Raw genomic sequence first — 24,496 nt, 5'->3', positions numbered from 1 at the left:
TAAGTGGTAAAAATACATTCATTTGCACATATGTTTTCAATTTAAAAAGCAAGCATTTGTTTAAATTTGGAGGATGAAATATGTTTATTTCTCCATGTGTCATTTCTAAATTATATGGATTCTGAAAAATCCAACATCATTTTTCTATCCAAGCTTAAGTTTTATTATGTTTTTTACAATATGGTTATTGAGTCTATGTCAATAGACATTTATGAAATGACCTATTAATAGGAATTTTCACTGAAAATATATGGCTCTCATATCTCTTTCTTTGTCTCTTTTTCTTTTGTCCCTTGAGGTTTTTTGTTTTCTTCCTTGGCTATAATAATGCTTTGTAATAACTGCTTTTAAGATTTTGCTTTGAAAAATCAGGAATGGACTGTTTATCATATATGGTCTTTAAAGATAAAATAAGCTATACAGGTTGATTAAGTGAATTATTTTGCATTAACACATTATTTCCTATATGTTTTAATTAGAAAAATCCTGATTTTGCTTTTTATGATTTCATCTCTGTTGGGTAACAAAGCCAGTTACTGTGATATTTGACTTACAATAGTGATAGCAAACAAAGTATATCCCAGATAATTTTGATTTTATTTTAATAAGGTCAGCAATAATCAGGGGAGTGGAACAAGTAGAAAATTGTTCCCAAAGGGATATTAAAAGTGGAGATAATCTAATTCTCCAAGGTATGATATGTTGACCTGGTAATTTCAGATATGATTTTATCATTCAGAGTTGGGTGTCTCCTGAGACTTGCTTTAGAACAATCTGAGATGATTTTCATTGTCAGCGGCTAACACTAATAAAATTGTTTTTCCTGCAGGCTAGCGTGTTAGGAAATTAAATTTATCGAATTATACGAATTGCACTGTCGCTTTTCACATTGTAATTAAAATACATCTTGTCAGGTCCTACCTCTTTCCAGAAACTATCAGTTGACTATCTTGTATTATATTTTCTCAGAGAACAGTACAGAAAAATGCAAAATATGTTTGCCTGGCAAATAAAAACTGCCCAGTAGACAAGAGACGTCGAAACCGATGTCAGTACTGTCGATTTCAGAAGTGTCTCAGTGTTGGAATGGTAAAAGAAGGTATGGATATAATGCTTTTTACGCAGTTTGCTTATACGTATTCTCAGAAATCACTGAAAAAAGTTAATATTTACATTGGGATGGTGAATTTTACTAGTTCCTTTTTCCTTTCAACATTTTATTTTTATCATATATATCTACATTTTAAAATAACTTAGGACTATTTATTCTAATTTCTCAAAATTAATAGAGGACTTGTATACATACATCTTTGCTCTATTTAAGAAGGAGACTTTTAGGGCTAATTCATTACCAAATGTAAATATGGGTGGCTTTTATGCTGCTTGTTTCAACTCTCATGAAATCATTGTGTGAATATTATTCCAAACTTATTACCACTTTTAAACGGTTGGTCTCATTAATGATTGCTCAACTGTAATGTGTTTTTATTCCTTTTTGTGATTTATGGTCATTCAGTCCATAATCTTTGAAGATTGTTTTCTTTGTCTCTTTTGGCATCAGTTGTCCGTACAGATAGTCTGAAGGGGAGGAGAGGTCGTCTGCCTTCCAAACCAAAGAGCCCATTACAACAGGAACCTTCTCAGCCCTCTCCACCTTCTCCTCCAGTCTGCATGATGAATGCCCTTGTCCGAGCTTTAACAGACTCAACACCCAGAGATCTTGATTATTCCAGAGTAAGTTTTATGATTTCCTTCTTTCAAATGAATGATCAGGGTCTCTTATTTATGGCTACTAGTAATAAGAGTTGATTGAATGATTTTGTGTCTGGCATCATGTTAGACACTTTCCATACTTTTTCTATATTTCTCGCTTCATTTAGCAATTCAATGCATCCATTGCACCAAATAATTTTTGCCTTATTGAATCTCTAAATGCCTTAACAAATGACCCTGACAGTGCTGCACCTGTCATACACATTGTTGCAGGATTCCTGGTGGTTGTGCCAATGAAAATCTGCACAGGCGAACTACAATTTGTAGATTTCTCTCATGATCTAGACAAAGTGACTACTGTTTTTTTTCATATTGTGTTCAAACCATCTGGGTGAGCCTCAAGTTATTCTTAAGCAGTTTATCCAATTGCATCAGCATTGATTGACCTGGTGCTTATTCAGAGGGATTAGACCATTGGTGGAGAGGAGCGAGCTCTGGCTGTGACATCAGATGTCAGGAGGACTCAGACGGAAAGCCACCTCTGCTGCTTCCTGCCTGTGTCACCTGGTTCCTGCTTTTGGCTCTCTCCTGCCTACGGTGGAGATGATTACAATATTTAACCTCGGAGGGGTGTTCTGAACACCAGTCGCACAAGAATGATGGTTGTGAAAACGTTTTTAAGACCATAAATGATTGGTGTTGTTATAGTTAAGTCAACCAAAACATATCAACATTTTTATTTCCTATGGGATATAGTAAAATCCCATCAGTCTGAACCCTGCAAATTCCTCAAAATTTGGATACCACAGAGAAGAACCATGAGAAAGGGTTTTCTGAGCAAATGAATAAACAGCTCTGTAAGGCAATTTCTTTAAAGGACTTAGAAAAGCAAACTTCTAGCAAAACAGGGTCTCAATGACTAGGGAAGGGAAGGAAAAAAATATCACAATTATCGAGCAGTTTCTATATGCTAGACATTGTGGTACATTATCTCATTTAATCCTTTAAACCACCATGAACTGTAGGCATCATTATCCCTCCTACTTGAAGAAAAAACAAAACAAAACAAAAAACACCACCTTAGAAATACAGCTTGCACTCAAATAAAGAAATACCAGTCCAGAGGCCCCCAGTCGGTTGATCTGTCTTGGTAGCTACTACCAAACTGCCCTCCCCAGGTCTAATCAGTGTTTCAAGCTTCTGGCTGAATGGCTGGCAAACAGTGTGTGTCCCTGCTATGTGCCCTTCTCTTAGGTTGCAGTGTTGATAGAAATGATTAGTGTACCTGCTGTGATCCTCTTTCCCTCTTCCCCACCCTCATTATAGGCTGCGAAGCCTCCTCTCTGCACCTGATCACAAAACATCATATGAGAAGCATGGTAGATCCTTAGCATCAAAGGCTGAGGACTCTTATTCTGATTATAAGTAGTGGCTCTTGACTACAATCAAGTCTCAAATAATAGTGTAAGAGAATAAAGCAGAATAATAAAACTAAGTTAACAGTTTAGGCTTCTTTGGAATCACATGGGCCTAGATGAAAATCCCAACACTGTCATTTACTAGCTAAGTGACCTTGAGCAACTGATTACACCTTTTGATTGCTCAGTTTTCTCTTCTGTGTTGTGGGGTAATAGCAATATCTACTTCCTGGGGTTGTTTGTGAAGATTAATTACAATTATACTTGTCAAAGCTTTAGCGCAGTGCCCTGTATGTTATTTCCTTGGCTAAACTTTCTTACTCTGCCATTTGTTGAATGTCCTAATGAGCACGAACACTACACATTAGGTGTCAGGCAGAACACTCTTGAGGTAAGTATTATGATCTCTATTTCACAGATAAGGAAATTTAAACTGGGAGAATCTAAAGCGCTGACTTGCCCAAGGTCACTGAACTAATATGCAGCAGAGACAGAATTAGGAGCCAAGTATATTAGGAGCCAAGTGTATTGAACCTAAAATCTGTGCTCCTAAATACCAGCCTTCACTGCCTCTCTACTTCCAGTGAGAGTAGGTGCTAGAAAACTATGCAGAAATGAAGAGTTCTCCTCCCAGAAGCACCCTGGCCTCTCCATATGCAGTTCATCTGAATTAGTGAAGCTTCTTAGCACTGCCTAGGCTAAGGCTATAGCACGCAATCTGACATTGTTCCAGGGCATTTGAAAGCACAATAGATGGTCACTTCAGATAATTTAGGCCTCAAAAGTGATTTTTTGGCCCCCAATTATCCAATTATGAGTCTACATGGCATAATTAGTCATTCAATGGCAAACCTTTCCCAGCACTTTGAGTTGTCCCAGCTGGGAACTGTCTCCACACTGAAAAATCAATCTAGTATGTTTGCTTGCCTCTGCACCATTCAGTCTGTTAGTCTAGAGTCATCATCCTCATCAACAAACATTTATCCAATTTAATTGTTAGCTTTGTCCAAAATAGCAGATTGACCATGCCAGAGTCTAGGTCACATTGGTACTACCTTTGGGGCCTGGCTCAATTTTGCAAAGCATATTTATTTTAATTGCATTATTTTGGAATCAGGTTGAACCTCATAACTTGGATTCCCCTGCTTTTAGATAGCATTACACAATTATCAAAAATTGGACCCAAATCAACTAAATTAAAAGACTTTTTAAAAATATAGTGAGTTTTCATCAAAAACTTGGATGAAAGCATAGGAGCATGCTGATCACATTTGCAAATGACAGAAAGCTGGGAGGGATCGCTAATATGATGGATGTCAGTATCAACATTCAGAGTGATCTCGACAGGTTGGAACAGGAAGGGCTGAAACCATGACAAAGAAAGTTAACAAAAATAAATGTGAAGCTCGGCATTTAGAATTTAAACAAATGGGAGAGCCTTGGCTTGTCAGTGGTTCATGTTAAGAAGATCTGGGGAGTTTATTCCATATACACTCAAAATGAACCAACAAAGAACGTGTGTGGTAGAAGGGAGGGATGCCACATTACCTTCAGCTGCAGTAGTAGAAGTATGGGACCAGACCCAAGTTGATGATGGTTGCATGGACTCTGTCCTGTCAGACTGTACTTCACAGATTGAGTTCAGTTCTAAGCTGGGATTTACTGTTTCTGGGAACTTGTAATGAATGACTGGGGGAAATGGAAATATGTAGGCAGGAAGGGAAAAGATTTGGTGAAATTGGGTCACTCTTTTGCCCTGTGGCAAAAAGAACTATTCTCCCAAAGACAGATCTGGAGAGAGAAGGAGGGGGGCCTCTTCCCACTCACTTGTCTAATAACAAGTATTGACCATACTAGCTGCTGTGGAAGTGTGAGTTCATCAACACAAGGAGTAATTAAGGTAGTTTTAGTTTTAGCTTTTTGGGGAACCCCCATACTGTTTTCCATAATGGCTATACTAATTTACATTCTCATCAGCAGTATATGAGTGCTCCCCTTTCTCTACATCCTCACCAGCATTTATTTTTTGTCTTTTTAATAATAATCATTCTAACTGGGATGAGATGATATGTCCTTGTGGTTTGGATTTGCATCTTCCTGTTGATTTGTGATGTTGAGCATTTTTAAACATGCCTGTTGGCTATTTCTATGTCTTGTTTTGAAAAATGTCTATTTAGGTTTTTTACCTATATTTTAAATAGATTATTTTTTTCTGCTATTGAGTTGAATTCCTTATATCTTCTGGTTATTAATCCCTTGTCGGATGGATAGCTTGCAGATATTTTCTCCCGTTCTGTAGTATTTCACTTTTTAAATTGTTTCCTTTGCTGACCATCACATATATTCTTACATAATTTCACTAAGGCTCTAGGTCTGTGTGGTATTATTTATGGTTTGAGTAATTTTCTTAATACTGTCATTCACTGAAATTCAATTTTCATAATACCTTCCTTCTTAAAGTTTTACATATACAAATTCATAGAACTGGAGTGACCTTGGGAGCATCTAATCCAAGTCCCATATTTTCAGAAAAGTAAATTAAGGCTTAAAGGGGTTAACTGGCTTGCCTATTGTTGGTGACAGAGTAGAAGACAAAATCCAGATCTCATCACTCAAAGTAGTGTGTTTCTATTTTATCATACTGTCACTTCTATTTAATGACAATTTATTATATTTTTGAACATATAAACTTTATTAAATATTTTAAAATTACAATAATGGTAATATATTTCCATAGGGTTTTTTTTTTAAAGGCAAACCATTTACAAGTGGATAAAATGAAAAACGAAAGTCTCTGCTTCATTTATAGCTGCCTGATCCCACTCCTTAGCAGTATTTTAATGTGTATCCATAATTTATTACATTATAAATAAGAATTTTCGCTGCCAACTTTGAGAGTTTATTTGAGCCCTACAATTTATTAAAGATGCTAGATTCCCCCAATGAGTCAGGTCAATAGAGAAAGGAGGAAATGTGTTGCCAGCCCAGTATGTTTTAATCTTCATGTACTAGCATGTGTTCCTTTAAGGTAGTAAGTGAGCAGTTTTCTCCGTTTGTGGGAATGGGAGGTGGAGGGGTTTTGTTCCAAGTCACAGAGGAAATGAATGTTTTAGAGGCCAGAAAGAGCTCCTGAGTTCTGTGAAGCGTTCCTGGCTCTGGGACCTTCAGTTCTCCTTTGGGCCAAACTTCTCTCCCTCAAAAGTGAGCTCAGATCATTGTACATCAGTGCAGTCAAAATATGTCACGTTTGATTTGTCTCTCCTCAAAATGTTGCTATTCTCTGCACCACAGTTGCTTTTAATTTAGCCATACAAGTATGTATAGATACTGGGCTTGGCTTCAGAGCCTGCATAATTACTAATGAGAAAACATACTTAGTGTCCTCATTAGTTGATCATTTCAAGTATTTTTCAGCATACTAGGATGGTTTTCTGGTAATCAGTGCCACTTAATGGAGTAACAGACTTGCAAATACAAGAGATACTGCTCAGATAAAACCAGGCACCAGCAAATGGCATTTAAATGTGTTCACAAGATAGCCTATGAAACAATGTGGCTTAAGACACATTAGATCTACAAGGTAAACAGAATGAAGCTGCAAAAAGAGTGGTTTCATGAAGCATCTCAGAAGACCCTCTCAAATTGTTACCAATTCACTAGATGATTTCAGGCCGGTTCCCGCTCCTCTGTGGGCCACAGTTACCTGATCCAAATGGTAAAGAGATTAAGCTAAATCCATTCCCATTATCTCCTCCAGCCTTCTCATTCCCTGATATTCTGACCATAATATTAATACCTGCTGTAGTTCCACTATGAGTACAAGTCTGCATTTCCTAAAACATGGTGCCCAGACTGCTCCTACCAGAAAGAGCTGGGGTGTTTGCTTTAAAATGCAGATTCCCAGGCCACACCCTCTCAGACATACTGAATTAGGACTGGGAAGAAGGAGAGGCAGGCAAAAATCTGTATTTTAAAAAGTGCCATTGGATGATTCTTTGGCACACTAAGGTTTGAGAACCATCGATATAGTTTATAATAACAACTCCATTTTACCTTGAATTTTCCAGCTTTTCATGGGATTGAGAAGGGATGAGCAATAGAGATATAAATTTTCCTAAAAGCAATTAATTCATTTGACAAATATTTATTGAATGGCTGCTAGGTAGTAGGCACTGTTCCAGGGCAATGGACACATTGCTGAGTAAGGCAAAGCCCTTATCCACATGAACCTTACATACCAGTAAAGGAGAAAAAGAGTAAACAAATATACAATTGCAGTGATGTCATTGTGGGAGGAGAGGTGTCTTTCGCTTTTTGCTTTTTGGAGTGGGGGGCATAGAGTTAGATCAGCAAAGAAAAATTTGGGGGGAAATATATTCATTGCCAATTGTTTTCATTGCCAATTTTTAAAATGTCACTTTTTAAAGTGTAAGAACCTAAGAATATGTATACATAGTTTGACTTATACAATGATCATATCTAAAATTTTCAGAGCTATAGTTGAGAAAAGCAGCATTTTAAGGGGAGAAAAACGTGTCCTTAGCATAGTCTACATACTTAGCCAGGGCTGAAAGTTGAGATCGAGTAAATATTAGATTCCACTCTGCTGTTAAAGCCTCACATCACTAATTTTTGAGGGGTGGTGTTTTCCATGAGTCTCACTTAATTTCCACACAAATATCTCATTTGGGGCCTGGGCTATTGCTGAAGTCTGGCTTGTATAGCTGCATTACTGCCATATGAAACATGCAGACCCATTTTAGCTTAAATAATATCCATTGCTGTTGTTTGCAGCTCTAGACTCTCATTCTAGGTGCTTCAGAGAAACCTTCCTTAGGCATTGGCTGTCAGTAAATGTAATACCGTGTCTTTAACTAGTGAGAAAGCCAGAGTTCTGACAGATCAAAATAACACCTATAAGATGAAAAAAAAAATTAGTATAAACAGGAAAAAAGTTCATTACAAAAAATCTTTTTGCATTTGACCTATGTTCGATTGGCATGATCAGTAAGCAAGTATTTCTAGATTTTCTTTGTCAAACCCCAAACCTACTTAGCCCAGAGACAGAGCAATCAATGTAGGGCAGCAGAGATGCAGAGCTGGGGGTCCAGTCCTTCCAACTCTAGGACCAGTATTCATTGGTTGAGGTTTTTCTAAACTGGTAGGCCAGGCAGAGAAAAAATCTAAAATGTTTTGTTCCATTCCTTTAAACCTTATGTCCAACAGAGGAGATTTTTCTTTTCCTCCAGCATTGGATGCTGACCCTCCAGTCAGCCCCAAGTTACTGGTGGCTCAGGCTGAATTCACTTTGGCTCTAAAATTCTGAGGCTTGGATCAAAACCACTGCAGGTGAAGCCCAGAGGATCTGGCTGGAGTCTGGCAGGCCAGGCCGGCTGGCTTTCCTGCTTGCTGGGCTCCATCGGAGAAAAGTACACACACAGGGTGGGCAGGGACTTCACTTCCCTGTGTGCAGGAGGCATGAAGTGTGAGCCCAGCAGGGGCAGAAGCCTGCAGAGGACCCTGGGTGAAAGCTACATGCTCTGGTGGATTCTAAACAAATATTGGAAGCAGAGAGATTGTTGAGTTGTGAGCCACGGATTCAGGGGAGTCAGCGCAGGAGGTAGCTGTCAGATCCATTCTCAGGGGAAACTATTCATTCTTTAGTATTTTTCTCTCCATTTAACCCACTGTTTTTAAACAAAATAATGCTGAATCAGTGTCACGTTCTGGGCAATAACATCATACCTGGTGTGATTTAGCAATATTTAGAATCATTTAGTGCAAGAGCCAGACGGAATCTTAGGGATCAGCTAGTCCACTTATTCCTGTTCCAGAGGCTGAAACTGACTCAGAGCAGTTAAGTGACTTGTCTAGAATTGCACAGCAAGTCAGTGCAGAGCCTGGACGAGGACCCCATGACATGCTGCTTGGTCCAACATACTTTCCTTTACTCCCACTCATTTGGGAGTTTCACAAGTAGCTCCCTCAGCTTTTGAAAGGGAGGATCTGCCCTGAATTTCATTCTGCTCTTGGAGAGCCTGTGGAATTATTAAATAGATTTATAAATAAGGAGAAAATAAAAAAGAAAAGTTAATTCCCTTTTCCCCACTCTCTTCCAGTTAAGAGTCTGTGTGCCGGCTGGGCACGGTGGCTCACGCCTGTAATCCCAGCACTTTGGGAGGCCGAGGCAGGTGGATCACAAGGTCAAGAGATCGAGACCATCCTGTCCAACATGGTGAAACCCTGTCTCTACTAAAAATACAAAACTTAGCTGGGCGTGGTGGCGCGCACCTGTAGTCTCAGCTACTTGGGAGGCTGAGGCAGGAGAATCGCTTGAACCCAGGAGGTAGAGGTTGCGTGGAGCCAAAATCATGCCACTGTACTCCAGCCTGGCAACAGAGCAAGATTCTCTCTCTCAAAAAAAAAAAAAAAGAGTCTGTGTGCCAGGAGGTAGTGGGAAGTGTCTATGACATAGGATCGTGCCGCCATGCTTCCTTCTCCTGGACTTTGCTCCCATGGTCTAGCACAACAGAATATTCAGGACTTCATGGAATCCCAGGCACTGTGTAGGATTGTTGGGAACAGAGGAGCCACGATTCTGAACTGGACCAGATGTTATAGGATCTTAGAACATCAGGGCTGAAAATCAAAAACTTTCTACTTCTACCCATTCCATTTCATAAATATGGAAGCTGAGGGATGGTGATTATTTCAGATATCATAACTGCTATCAATATCATCACTGTCATTTGTTAATCATGTACTATATATCAGGCTCTTCACATATGTTATCACATTGAATCATCACAACAAAATTTTGAGGAAGGCCAGGCATGGTACACCTGGTAATCCCAGTAGAGATTGTAGGGAAACCCAGCCAGGTGGATCGCTTAAGCCCAGGAGTTCAAGACCAGCTTAGGCAATATAGTGAGACACCGCCTTTACAAAAAGTTTTTTAAAAGTTAGATGGGCATGGTGGTTCCTGCCTGTGGTCCCAGCTACTCAAGAGGCTGAGGTGGGAGGATTGCTCGAGCTGGGGAAGTCAAGGCTGTAGTGAGCCGCGATCACACCACTGCACTCCAGCCTGGGCAACAGAGCAAGACCCTGTCTCAAAAAAAATTTTTTTTTGAGAAAGGTATCCCCATTTTACAGAGTAGAAAACTGAGGTTCAAAAAAGTTAAATGATGCTACATTATTTCACATATTAGGGGCCAGAACAAAATTGAGATTAAAGTAGGTGGACTCTGATTTTTTTTTTTTTTTTTTTTTTTAGTTAGTTATTTAATACTGCTTCTTGGGAAAACACAAAGAAAAAAAGACCCAATTAAATAAGTGTCTCATTTCCTCTCACCTAGGTAGCTCCACAGTAAGCACCTAGTTGCTTATTAGCTGTTTCTTCTCCAACCAGGTTAGGGTATTACAGCAAACCTAAGCACTCTTCTGACTATTCTTTCATTGGAAAAACATTCAGCAATTATTTATTGAGGTATAATTATGTGCCAGTCACTGTACTGTTGACAGAAACATAGGACCAATGAATATGTACCTGGAGAGCTCCAGTGAGAATAAAGCAAAATGCTTTTTAAAGATTTCATAGGCCAGATGAGGTGGCTCATGCCTGTAATCCCAACATGTCAGGAGGCCAAGGCAGGTGGATCACTTGAGGTCAGGCGTTTGAGACCAGCTTGGCCAACATGGTGAAGCCCTGTCTCTACTAAAAATACAAAAATTAGCCAGGCATGTTAGCACATGCCTATAGTCCCAGCTACTTGGGAGGCTGAGGCACTGAATCGCTTGAACCCAGGAGGTGGAGGTTTCAGTGAGCCAAGATCGCACCACTGTACTCCAGCCTGGGCAACAAAGCAAGATACCATCTCGGGGAAAAAAAAAAAAAAAAAAAGGTTTCATAAACGATCCCACCATCTAGTAACATCAGACATACTTAACAGCTAGGAGAGGTAAAACTTGAAATCACAGGGTCAGCATAAGTCCTGGCTGTACCACTGTTGGTTGTGTAACTTGAGAAAATCTCTTAGCTTCTCTGAGCCTCAGTTTTCTCATCTGTAAAATAAAGATTAAAATCCTTACCCCATGAGGATCAGTTCAGAAAAGGAATGCACAATGATGCACAGCCATGTTAATGTGTAGGAAATGATGTGCCTATTTACGTGTTTCTGTGTATCTCTTAAATCTCTGTGTTGTTGGCTGTCCCTTGATTAGTATCTTGCTGTATCAGTCTTCCTCTCTGCAGCAGAAAAGTCTTTCCTCCCGTGATTCAAGAAAAACTCTGGTTCTACCAGAATTTCTGAAAGCTGGGTGAAGACTTTATTCCTACTTATATCTTTCTGCTCTTTGGACTCTCTAGATCCATGCTGTCCAATAGACCTCCCCTCAGTGATGGAAATGTTCTATCCCAAATTTGGCCACTGAACACTTGAAGTATGGCTAACATGACTGAGGAACTGAATTTTTAATTTCATTTAATTTGTATTAACTTAAATAGCCACAGTCCTGAGTCTAATGGCACACAGCTGCCTGGGTTCTGCCAAAGAGACCTTTCCTTCCACCACTTCCTGGTTGGTTTTATCTCACAGAAATCCATCAACAGCAAGCAAAAATCATTCTTTGTCTTGTTGATTATTTCTGCAATTCCCAAACTTCATTGTATATGAGAATCACCTGGAGATCTTGATTAGACAGTTTGGTGGGCCAGGCATGGTGCCTCATGCCTGTAATCCCAGTACTTCGGGAGGCTGAGAGAGAAGAATTGCTTGAGTCTAGGAAATCAAGACCAACCTGAGCAACACAGTGATACTCATCCCCAACCCACGCCACCATTTCTACAAAAAAAAAATTTTTTTTAATGTTTGCTGTGTCTACCCCCAGAGTTTCTAATTCAGTAGGTCTGTGGTAGGGCCTGAGATTGTCACTTTTTTGTTTGTTTGTTTGTTTTGAGACACAGTCTCACCCTGTCACCCATGCTGGAGTGCAATGGCATGATCTTGGCTCACTGCAACCTCCACCTTCCAGGTTCAAGCAATTCTCGTGCCTCAGCCTCCTGAGTAGCTGGGATTACAGGGACATGCCACTACACCCAGCTAATTTTCATATTTTTAGTGGAGATGGGGTTTCACCATGTTGGCCAGGCTGGTCTCGAACTCCTGACCTCAGGTGATTCACCGCCCCCCCCTCACCCCCCAGCCTCCCAAAGTGGTAGAATTACAGGCATGAGCCACCGCACCAGGCCGAAATTGTCATTTCTAACACATTCCTGGGTGTTGCTGATGCTGCCAGTCTGGAGACCACACTTTGAGAACCACTGGGTTAACTTAGTATCTCATGGGGAGACAGCTGTGCCATAGTGAAATGAGCAGACCCTGGAGATCTACTTGGACACAAACTCCTGGGGCAGTAGTTTTTTTTTTTTTTTTTTTTTTTAGACGGAGTCTCACTCTGTCGCCCAGGCTGGAGTGCAGTGGCCCGATCTCAGCTCACTGCAAGCTCCGCCTCCCGGGTTCACGCCATTCTCCTGCCTCAGCCTCCCGAGTAGCTGGGACTACAGGCGCCCGCCACCTCGCCTGGCTAGTTTTTTGTATTTTTTTTAGTAGAGACGGGGTTTCACCGGGTTAGCCAGGATGATCTCGATCTCCTGACCTCGTGATCCGCCCGTCTCGGCCTCCCAAAGTGCTGGGATTACAGGCTTGAGCCACCGCGCCCGGCTGGGGCAGTAGTTCTCAACTGAGCTACTCCACTTTGGAGTCACCTGGGGAGCTTTAAAAATTCTTGACCCCTAGGCTCCACCCCAGACCAATTAAATGAGAATCTCTAGGCGCAGGACCCAGACAAGAGTTGTTTCCTTCAAGCTCCCCAGGTGATTGCACTGCACAGTCAAGGGTGAAAACCACTTTGCTAATTCGACTTAAGCAAATTTCCTTGTCTATTAAGTGATAACAATAAAATTTGCTGTATTTGTATCAGAGGGCCATTGTGAAAATCACATGAGACTATGAATGTGAAGGGGTTTTATAAACTGTGACACCTAAAAGTAAGAATTTAGGCATTGATGGTCTTGGAAGGGCCTGTTTGCAAATGATACTATTATCCCCACTGAAGCAAGATAATGCTGCTCTCTCTGGTTTGCATTCTAGTACTGTCCCACTGACCAGGCTGCTGCAGGCACAGATGCTGAGCATGTGCAACAATTCTACAACCTCCTGACAGCCTCCATTGATGTATCCAGAAGCTGGGCAGAAAAGATTCCGGGATTTACTGATCTCCCCAAAGAAGATCAGACATTACTTATTGAATCAGCCTTTTTGGAGCTGTTTGTCCTCAGACTTTCCATCAGGTAATTACTACTATTTTATCTTCAGTCTACTTCCTTAGAAGAAGCCTGAAACCTTCTGTGTTTGTAACTGAATCATTGGTGAAACGTTTTCTCAAGAAGCAAATGTGAAATATGATCAGGCACTAAAAAAACTGAGCAACAAGTCATGGAGGGAGCACTAGGCTTGCTGCCAGAACCCCTGGGTTCTAGTCCCAGTTCTAATGTGAACTTGCTGTCACACCCTGAGCAGGTCACTTGCCTGACCGGAAGTTCAAATCCCTCCTTTTTAAAAGGAAGAGGTTGGATTTGATGATCTCTTGAGGTCCCTCGCAGCTCCAACACTCTGTGATTCTGGAAAGATCCTCATGGTGCGTAAGCTATTTCCTGGGAGCAAGTGTTTGCTTTGGAACATTGTATTTACCTCGTGGGTTTCTGTTTAACAAGTTACTATTCTAGCACACCTGATGGGGCCCTAAAGAGTTCCCACACGTTCTCAACCCCCAGTTTTATTCCAAGAGAACACTCTTAGATAGAAAGATTTAGTCCATCCTATCATAGTCAGTGACACCAAACACAAAAAGGAAAAGTGATTTTTCAAAAACATAGAACCTTGGAAGCTCCTCTAGTAAGTTCCACGTGTAAATTTTTTAAACTTTATTTTATTATTGTTTTTATTCACAAATAGCCTGTTTAACTCCATTTTCCTTGCTTCCTTTCAGTTATATATTTTTAGGAGATACCGACTTTATACCAAATATCAGAAAAATCCATCTTTCCCCTCTTTCTCTTTCCTGCCATCCCCTCCCCAATTTCATATCATTACCAGAAACTCCTGTTTAATTTTTACGGTGCAAATTGCCAGGCCTCATTGCCATCTATTTTGGTTTGGTAGACTGTGGGAGAAGTCCAGAAGTCTGCATTTTTAACTCATGCTTTAATGATTCTGATGCCATCAGATTCTGATGTCATCAGGGTCCATGTTTTATATTCTGAGACTGAATCATTCTGTCCTGTGTATGCCTTCTGTGACGGGATCAGTAGGAGAGATGGGGTGGAGTTACAACTAGAGTGCCAGTAATAGCTTAATTTGTAGCCAATCTAGTGTACACCAGAGCTGAGCCAGCAAGGTGGCTGTCATCTATTAGACATGCAACAAAGGATTAAGTAGACTGTAAACTCCATGCAGGCAGGTGCCATGCATGTCCTATTCACCATGTTTTCTCCCAGTGTCTGGCTCCAGGAATAACATGTGCTTCATGCTCAGTAGACACTTGGCTGAGTGAAGGAATGAATGAAGCTGTTCATCCAAGAAGCAACACGAGATTATTTGACTTGTGAATACAACAGGTCAAGATAGATAAATATGTGGCAAGAGATTTGAAAGTTAAAGGAAATCTAAAATTAAAGGAAGAACCACATATAATTCAGCCCATTACTTGTTATACCCAATACTTGTCGAACCGTCCTGTGTACTGGGCACCATGCATGGGCTTTCAAATCCTTTCTTTTATTTAATTCCCTCAACATTCTTAGGAGGTAGCAATTAGAATTTTTGTTTTATAAACAAGGAAAAAGAAGTCCAGAGAGATTTAAGGAGCACCCAAAGCCACACCCCTAAATTGTAATGTCCACGTGGAAGTTCCAAGGCACCTTTCATGAAAGAAAAATGAGATGATGATGGACATAACGTAAACTATCAGGACAGATTTAAAAATAGCCCTCCACAGCCCCAATGTTAAAAGCAGAGAAGGTAATACAAAATAAGGACTTGTTTTATGTTAGGCCACCCTTTAATTTGTGATAGACTTCTGGCACTTACAGGGACTTGGTTTTTGTTTTGTTTTGTTTTGTTTTGTGTTGAGACAAAGTCCCACTCTGTCACCCAGGCTGGAGTGCAGTGGCACGATCTTGGCTCACTGCAACCTCCACCTCCCGGGTTCAAGCGATCCTCCTGCCTCAGGCTCCCGAGTAGCTGGGACTACAGGTGCATGCCACCAAGCCTGGCTAATTTTTGTGTTTTTAGTAGAGACACAAAATGTTGCCACTATGTTGCCCAGGCTGGTCTCAAACTCCTGACCTCAGATGGTCCACCCACCTTGGCCTCCCAAAGGGCTGGGATTATAGGTGTGAGGCATCGCACCTGGCCAGGGACTTGGTATTTTTAAAGTTTACACAATGGAATTGTAGTGTCTAGCCTCAGGCCTTGGCAGTTTTTTAACATTTAAGAAAATCAAGGACAAGCCCTGTCTCAGGAGCCCTGGAGGGAACAGTCTCATGTTCATTGCTGAGAGAGGGGTGTACTGGGCTTCACCTCTGTAACCCATGAGTGCCTGCTCCCCCATGTCCTGTTCCAAGGAAAGCCAGTAATTGAGTCTACTAATAAGACAGCAGGTGCCACAGCCCATATCTTCCCCTGGGCTGATGTTCACTAAAGACATTAGCATAGACAAGTGGTGCTAGTTGTTTATCCCGGAGAACATAGTCTTATTCATTTTGAGTATCTGGGCATGCTTCATAGCACCACACTGGGGTCCCAATGCTGCCCCATGGCTGTCTGGGTGCCTGTGTGTCATAATGTTATCATGTTGGACAGACTGGACAGACCTGTTTAATGTTTCTCTTCCTCTCACCTCCCAGGTCAAACACTGCTGAAGATAAGTTTGTGTTCTGCAACGGACTTGTCCTGCATCGACTTCAGTGCCTTCGTGGATTTGGGGAGTGGCTCGACTCTATTAAAGACTTTTCCTTAAATTTGCAGAGCCTGAACCTTGATATCCAAGCCTTAGCCTGCCTGTCAGCACTGAGCATGATCACAGGTAAGCACCACCTTGCCAAAACCACATCCTCATTTCTCTCCTTCCCTTTGTTATGGTGGGCCTTGACCACCACATACACCAGAAAAGTGGGAAAATAACTACCATTTTTTCTGAAATCTGTTAAGTTTAACCTAGTTTAAGCAAAGAAACATGCATCTATAATTTGTTGTCATAAACTTCTAGGAAAGAGAATCCATAGTCTATTGAATTGTCATTGTCAATAAGCCCAATATATGAAAATCTAACTTCCTACCAGAGATCTGTGGACAGTGGGACTAGCTGCTTCAGGGTTTGTTTGTTTTGAGACAGGGTCTTGCTCTGTCACCCAGGCTGGAGAGCAGTGGTGTGATCATGGCCTAGTGTAGCCTCGACCTCCTGGGCTCAAGTGATCCTCTCACCTCAGCCTCCTGAGTAGCTGGGACCATAGGCACACGCCACTACACATTTGGCTGTTTTGTAGCCCTGTTTCACCCTATTGCCCAGACTGGTTCAGAGTTCTTTTTACAAAGCCTTTCCTAGGAAGATTACCTTACCCAGCCCATTCCTGTGGAGCAGAGGTGATGAGGTTTCCCGCGTCCCCAATTCTTGGCTAGTGACCTAAAGTAAAACCAAAACACTATAGACATATCAAATACAACTTGATTTAATAACTTCGATTGGCAAAGGACTGAGAGAAAGCAAAAATGGCTCAACACAGCAGTTTTTATTTTTATTTTTAAAATTTTATTATCATTATTTTTGAGATGGAGTTTAGCTCTGTCACCCAGGCTGGAGTGCAATGATGTGATCTTGGTTTACTGCAGCCTCTGCCTCCTGGGTCCACGCAATTCTCCTGTCTCACCCTCCTGAGTAGCTGGGATTACAGGTACCTGCCACCACACCTGGCTAATTTTTGTATCTTTAGTAGAGATGGGGTTTCATCATGCAGGCCAAGCTGGTCTCGAACTTCTGACCTCAAATGATCCACCCGTCTTGGTCCCCCAAAGTGCTGGGATTCCTGGCATGAGCCACCACACCCGGCCAACTGAGCAGTTTTTTAACCACAAGCATAAAACGTATTTGATTTATGCCTGTCTCCCTCTATAGATCTCTCTCTTTCTATCTTTTGGGAGATAAAGGATCCCAAGGTGGGGTGGGATGGAGAAAGGTGCATGTTGGGCAAGGGAAAGAATATCATCTCCCCGTGGCCATGGAGGCCCTTGCCCCAGCTCCCTTTGCCCTGGGGGAGAGTTTCCTGTTAGACCTCATTCTTTCCGGTCAGACTAGGGCCTGGAGAGGTGGTGACAGAGGGTGGGGGCTCCAGAAGTGGCCAAATGAGGGGCTCATCCTTGTCCTTTTGGTCAGACACAAGCACAGGCTTGGCTGTTGAACTGAGAGTTCAAGTTCAGAATAATATGCTCTTGGCTATAGAAAACATGTTTCTCAGGCAGGTGGTGAGTTTCCAGAGCATCAAATGCATCCTCTGGTACAGATGGCCCCTTCTTTCTGTTTCACTGGAAATGTACATTGGTTTGCCCAAGCATTGTTCACTTGTATTTCTTGGGATATCTCCTATTAGCTAAAGTTAGATGCATCTGTGCCTTAAGAGGCTAGGCTGGTTCGTCATTTGATGGTTGACATGCAGGCAAAGACAAGCAAATGGTATGGCTGCAGTGAGGACTCAGACACTAGCCGTTCCTTCAGTATTCCAAATGGAAACTGACTTCCTCTTGGTCTTTGGTCCAGGATGAGAAACTCACTTTTTTTTTTTTTTTAATGGGGCTGCTAGACTTCCAAGAGAGCCATTAACGAAACAAAAACCAAGGCAGTCTCAAAGAGTATGGATTCCATTTGGAGGGCTTTCAAATGGCATACTGGAGCATCTGAAGAAAATAAACAGATTTAAGGCACAAGTATATTACTTCATCAGGACTGGAAGGAAACTGGTTCAAGGCTGCCTTTGAACTGAAGCTCTTTAGTTCAATTTCAAAACCATTCAGCAATTCCTAAGTCAGTTAAACATTCAAAACTAGAAAGTATGGAGTTTAGTTCATTTTAAAAAGACAAAAACAAAAGTCTAGATCCAGCTTTGGATTCCCACAAGTAAAAGCAGTACATTGCTTCATCTCTATGGGAACAAGTGTTGAGTCTAGTTAATCAACAAATATTCACTGACCTAGGCACTGTGCTGCATGTCATTGGGTTTTCAGAGATGATAACACACATCCCTAGAGGAGATAGGCATGCAAAGTACTACAGTTGATGCAGGGTGTTGAGTGCCACTATGGAGACAAGGGAGTGAGTTTCAAGTGCCCAGAGATAGCAGGTGCGGGTGGTCTTCTCAGAAGAGATCACAGGAGCTGGTCCTTTGTAAATGGAGAGGATGTCTCCAAGCTAAAATGGAACAAGTGAGAATCCAGGCATAAATAAACATTTGCCAAAAGCCATTGAAAATATGGCTAAGTTTCAGAAAGGAAACAACTGAAAATTGGAGTGGCAGGAGATGTGACTGTTCTGATAGGTCGGGGTGAGGCGGGACATGAAGAACCTTCCACGCCTAGGTGAGGGGAGCAGAGTTTATCTTGAGCACAACAAGGATCCACAGGTTTTGTCCAAAGGAGCCTGATGGTCAGGTTTGCATTTTAGAAAGATTTACCCTGTCAGTGCATTTTGGGCACAGATTAGAGTGAGAAAGAATCTAAGAGGAAAAAGTTCAGTCCAGGTCTGAAAGCCATGATTCAAGAGGATGGCCCATCCCTGAAAGGCCATATCTTTGTTTCACTTTTTAAATGGAAATTGACAAATATCTAAGAGGCCAGGATGTGTGGGTGCCAGGAAGACCCAACCTGGAGAGACTGGGCAGTTCAGTACAGAGAATATAGAGTAGAAATTAGGAGAAGGGTGGTGCTGGTCCTCTTTCTGCATTCCATTTGTTCTGTGCCCTGCAGTTACAGCTGCTCAGCCCGCTGCCCATTTATGTGGAGATTGGCCGGGGGAGGAGGCAGTTTGGCATGGCAGAAATAGCCTGGACTTTGGAATTGAGCACGCCCAGATTTTAATCTTCAGTCCTGTGTTTAATAAATAGGTGCTCTTGGAGAACACATTTCAGTTCTCTGAAATTCAGTTTTGTCATTTGTAAAATGGGGATAACCATGCCTATTTCATAGGGCAGCAGTGAGAATTATAGAAAATTCAGTTGGTGATGTAACCAAACTGGATTCAGGATAGGCAACTCTGAATTCACCTATGGTCCCCCTTGGAGTGATAGTGACAGAGTCCAAGTTAGGCATATGCCTTCCCCTGCCCCTTGGAAGCATCAAACTCAGTGGCATGAGGAAACAGGTGGTGGCTTTAGAAGGCAGTATGTTTGGTGACAGTCTCCTTGGATGCTTGAGAGAGAGGCTTAAAGGAAGACAGTGATATTAAACTAATTAAGCTGCACATAATGAGCACTTACAATAAGCCAAGTGAACTACAGTGGTGTCTTTGGGCCTTCCCGAGTGGGTAGCTCCCTTTCCTGCCTCATTCCTGCTGTGGTTTTAGCCTACAACAAAAATAAGCCCTCTTCTCTCATTTCTGTACCTTACAACACTCTTTGTGACTTACTGGTTGAAAGTGGGTTTGATAAGTGTGAAAATATCAGGAAATGGCAGAAAAGGCGATGCTTGGGAAACAGTGTGCATTGCTGTGGATATTAATTTTCATTTGAATATGAGCTGCCATGGATCTTGACTTCTGAATAAGCTTCGTTGATCATAAAGGGTGATTGTGGAGTAACAGCTGGGCTATTTACATTACAGAATTCATCCCAAAATTGTCTTTTCTTAAACCACAGAGGAGAGCTCATGAAAAGGAAATGGCATCTTAGAAGTTTAACTAGGCTTGCTTCCAGGAAAAGTATTAAGAATCTGGACAGTATTGGTGGTTTGCACAAACATGGCTTTTTTTTTTTTCTGATTCTTTTTTTCTTTGTCCTCCTCCTCTCTCTGTACCCCCTCATGAAAAACTAGGCGGTAAAGTGGGGCAGGAAATGGTTTCATTCAGATCACTCTCCTTTCCTGCAGTAAATAGGGGGTTCCCCACAGTGGTTTGGTTTTCAAACGTTTTTCATGTTCCCTGTTTATCTACCCCAACCATTACCCTTTGCCAGTGCTGCATCTCTGAAGTAATGCGAGTGGTTTGAATCTGATGGGATACCAATGAGTTGATATCTGGTTGCAGTTAATAATGTTTCATAAATAAGAAGCCCCCCCGCCAAACAAAGTTAGTGTGGAATTACCATTTTATAAATATCCACTCATTAAATAAGCATAAGGGCCTACTATGTACCAAGCATTGTGACAGTCTCTAGGGATGCAAAGATGAGCCAGGCATGCATTCTGCTGTCAAGAAGTGGGTAGTCTACTAGGAAGTCATAGATTATGATATATGAACTTGATGTATAGCGATTAGTGCTCAGGTCCTGAAAAGGCACAGAGGCAGTCCAGGGTAAGTCCAGATTACTGCTAACTTTTTTGAGGTGAAGGAAGGTAGAAGTGTTGGTCATGAATGACTTCCCAAAGAGGTAGTATCTAGACATGAGAAGACATAAAGAACATTCCAGATGAAGGAAAGAGAACCGCAAGGGCATGGCAGTTGAATGCCTTAGTACAGTTTAGGGTTAAAACAATTACAGTGGAGTTGCATTGTGCATATATTAAAATCACATATATGATCCAAGTAGAAAGAGGAGAAAAATTAAGAGTGCAGGCTATTGCATTGGATGACTGTATGTCCTGGAGTGAGCATGACAGAGAAGATATGAATCCACTGGAAGTCATGGTTTCTCTGCCTCTGGTGATGAGTGCTGAGAGCATGTCTTGTGCTTTTGGGAAAGTTAAAGGATTTTCAGGGATAAAAGTCATTGTATGGATTATTTACCTTCTGGCCTGATGTGATGACCTAACCTCAGAGCACAATGCTTTTCCTGTAGAGAAATAGGGGAAATAAGATTGGAAAGGTAGTTTTGAAGCAGATGGCAGAGGGAATCTCAAGTGCTCAAATGCCATTTTGTTGTTCCCCATGACTTTCTTTTCCCTACTCAGGTCATCTGTCAGGTGAGAAAATGACTCCTTTCTCTTCTGACTGTAGTCTTTTTCCTGGTCTTATTGAAACATGACCTCTAAGACTGAGAAGGTGGAAGGAGGGCAGAACCAGGGCAGAAAGTAGTGAAACAGTGACACAGCAGGACTAGACAGGTGGCTGACCATGCCACACCCTCCACCATCTGTCTTTCCAGAGCTCCACTGCTCACTGTATATGGTTACCTGGTTACCCCTGCTTTTGCATCAAATAAAGCCGTCAGCTACATTGCAAGGAAAACTAAATGTAAAACTTAGCAGGGCAAAATAGTTAAAAAAGGTGGGAGAGGGGAGAGGCCACAGGATTTAGAGACCGGAGATCTGAGTTCAGGTCTTCACCCAGAAATGTGCTGTCTTGGCAATCTTGGACAAGTTCGTTACCCTCTCTGAATCTCAGTTTCCTTCTTTCTCACAGGGATAAAGATGTCTACTTGCAGGTTTCTTATAAAGATTGAACGAACTAATGTGTACTTTGCAGAAAAAAAATTAGACAAACCTTCATTGTTATTATTATTATATTATTTGTTTTACACACTTCTATGAAGAGCCAGCTGTCTTGCTCTCTAGGAATCCATAAAAGTGTTCATGCATCCCTGCAATTGAATATACACATTGTATTAAGGAATTTCTTTGTGTCTTTACCAGCTAGACTGTGAGGTTCCTAAGGACAGGGAGAGTCTTATTAGTATCTGTAAAATTACTTTACCATTTACAAGTATCTGGCATATGACAAATATTCATTGAATGAATGGGCCAATTGTGAGTATCAGGAAGTCTCCAAATTAGAAAAATCTGAATTAATTTTTAGCCTACCACAGTCATGAGAAAACTATGAATTCTTGAAAATTGCCTTCTTTCGATTCAGATTAATTCAGTAAATACTTATTGAGCATCTACTGTGCACCAGACACACATTCCCTTACCCTTAAAGAGTCTGTGGTCTCACTGGAGAGAGAGACAGACACATACTCTACCAAATCAAAGACAGTCAGACTGAAAAGTACCATTTAAATCAGCCTCACCACAGACTGCTGACTGACTTGTGGCTTCCTGACCAGCGTGGGCTCAATGTCTCTGGGACTGCCCATCAGTAAAGGATGTTGTATATGGCATGAGTGGTAGCAATAAGGTGAATTCCCAGAAAAAGGGGTAGAGCTGAGAGTGGGGAGTCCTGTTTGTTGGTGTTTGAACTACACACACCTCTCTCTCCAGGGGCCCACCTTTCCTTCCCCTTTGGCTGGAACTGCATTGTTGTCACCAAGTTAACCTTTGCCCTAACACCTGCTCAGAAAGGGGAGTTACTTTTCCCCTTGGTGGGGCTCCTGATGGTTACTATCATCCCTTTCTTTATCCCCTACTCCCTGCCATGAGGAAGAGAATTTGACATTTCTCATATAAGCCCAAGAGGCAGAAGTGGGAACTACATATAACAGCAGTCCCCAACTTTTTTGGCACTAGGGACTGGTTTCATGGAAGACAATTTTTCCTTGGACTGGGGTTGGGGGAATGGTTTCGGGATGATTCAAGTGTATTACATTTATTGGGCACTTTATTTCTATTATCATTACATTGTAGTATATAATTAAATAATTTTATAACTCACCATAATGTAGAATCAGTGGGAACCCTGAGCTCATTTTCCTGCAACTAGATGGTCTCATCTGGGAGTGACGGGAGACAGTGACAGATCACCACACGTTAGATTCTCATAAGGAGCGTGCAACCTAGATCCCTCACATGCACAGTTCACAATAGGGTTCACACTCCTATGAGAATCTAATACCGCCACTCATCTGACAGGAGGTGGAGCTCAGGTGGTAATGCAAATAATGGGGAGTGGCTGTAAATACAGATGAAGCTTCACTTGCTTGCCCGCCACTCACCTCCTGTCGTGTGGCCCAGTTCCTAACAGGCCATGGACCAATACCATTTGAGGATCCCTGATACATAGGATGGCAAATTTTAGCTCAATATAAGAAAAACTTTCTCATAGAAAGAACCATTTGAAATTGGAATAAGCTGCCTTGAGGAGTGAGTTCCCACTTTGGGGAATGAGGTTTACAGAGACTAGATGAACACTAGGTGTGGACTGAGTCAAGCATCTTATGGGTACTAGGATTGACTAGAGCAGAGCTTCTCCAGGGTTCACATCACTGGGCATCTTGTTGCATTGCAGATTCTGGTTAGGTAGGTCTGGGGCAGGACCTACCTAAACAGATTCTGCATTTCCAGCAAGCTCCCAGGTGATGCTGATGCTGCTGGTCTGGGGCCCACACCTTAAGTAGCAAGGAACAAGGGAACCTATTGGTAATTAGCAATCTATGAAATTAATAACTACCATTTTAAAATACTCGGTGCCAGGCACTGTGCCAAGGGCTTTACATGTGTTATTTTGTTTAATGTTGCTTAATAAATAAACTTGGAAGTACCTGGAATGGCTAACAGCAGATACAGGAAGCATGGAGATCAGTCAAGAGCTATTAAAATGATCTAGATAGCAAAGATATTGAAGATCCTGGTCCAGAGGCCATGAGTATTGAGAGGGAGATATAAATGCAAGGAACATCACAGAGATAATAACGGAAGTTCTTGCAATGGATTAAATATGATGGCTCGGAGGGAAGGAATTGTTAGAGATGATTATGAGAGTGATGTGAAAGGCTGTAATATCGTAATAGACAAGCTTAAAGAAGTGGCTGATTTGAACGGGAAGGTAATGACTTGAGTTTTAGATAGAGAGGATACTTGCAAATATTCACTAAGTGCTCACTATATGCTAGGCATGGTTCCAAATACTTGACATGTACTAACTCGTTTACTTCTCATAACAACCCATAAGGCAGGTACCATTATTAGCACCATTTTACAAATGTGGAAACAGACCCAAAGTCACCCAGTTAATAAGTGGTCAAGGCCAGGCGTGATGGCTTACGCCTGTAATCCCAGCACTTTGGGAGGCTGAGGCGGGCGGATCACAAGGTCAAGAGATGGAGACCATCCTGGCCAACATGGTGAAACCCCGTCGCTACTAAAAGTACAAAAATTAGCTGGGCATGCTGGCACGCACCTGTAGTCCCAGCTACTTGGGAGGCTAAACGGGAGAATCGCTTGAACCCGGGAGGC

The 24,496-nt window shown here is 41.6% G+C and overlaps 1 protein-coding gene across 3 annotated transcripts in view; it reads left to right on the top strand.

Moving 5' to 3' along the window:
* Nucleotides 1–24,496, top strand: part of NR4A3 (nuclear receptor subfamily 4 group A member 3) — a 43,922-nt gene that overhangs the window by 9,849 nt on the left and 9,577 nt on the right. For all 3 annotated transcript variants that reach the window (XM_002800032.4, XM_077965653.1, XM_077965652.1), the window contains 4 exons: nucleotides 970–1,099; nucleotides 1,562–1,734; nucleotides 13,280–13,479; nucleotides 16,096–16,274. In XM_002800032.4, the coding sequence (XP_002800078.3) occupies nucleotides 970–1,099; nucleotides 1,562–1,734; nucleotides 13,280–13,479; nucleotides 16,096–16,274 (682 nt within the window). The remainder of the gene's footprint in view (nucleotides 1–969; nucleotides 1,100–1,561; nucleotides 1,735–13,279; nucleotides 13,480–16,095; nucleotides 16,275–24,496) is intronic.

This window comes from Macaca mulatta, chromosome 15 (genome assembly GCF_049350105.2).
Source record: "Macaca mulatta isolate MMU2019108-1 chromosome 15, T2T-MMU8v2.0, whole genome shotgun sequence".
In the NCBI taxonomy this organism is placed as follows: domain Eukaryota; kingdom Metazoa; phylum Chordata; class Mammalia; order Primates; family Cercopithecidae; genus Macaca; species Macaca mulatta.
The sequence above is the reverse complement of the archived record's forward strand: the minus strand, read 5'-3'. Positions and strand labels throughout refer to the sequence as shown.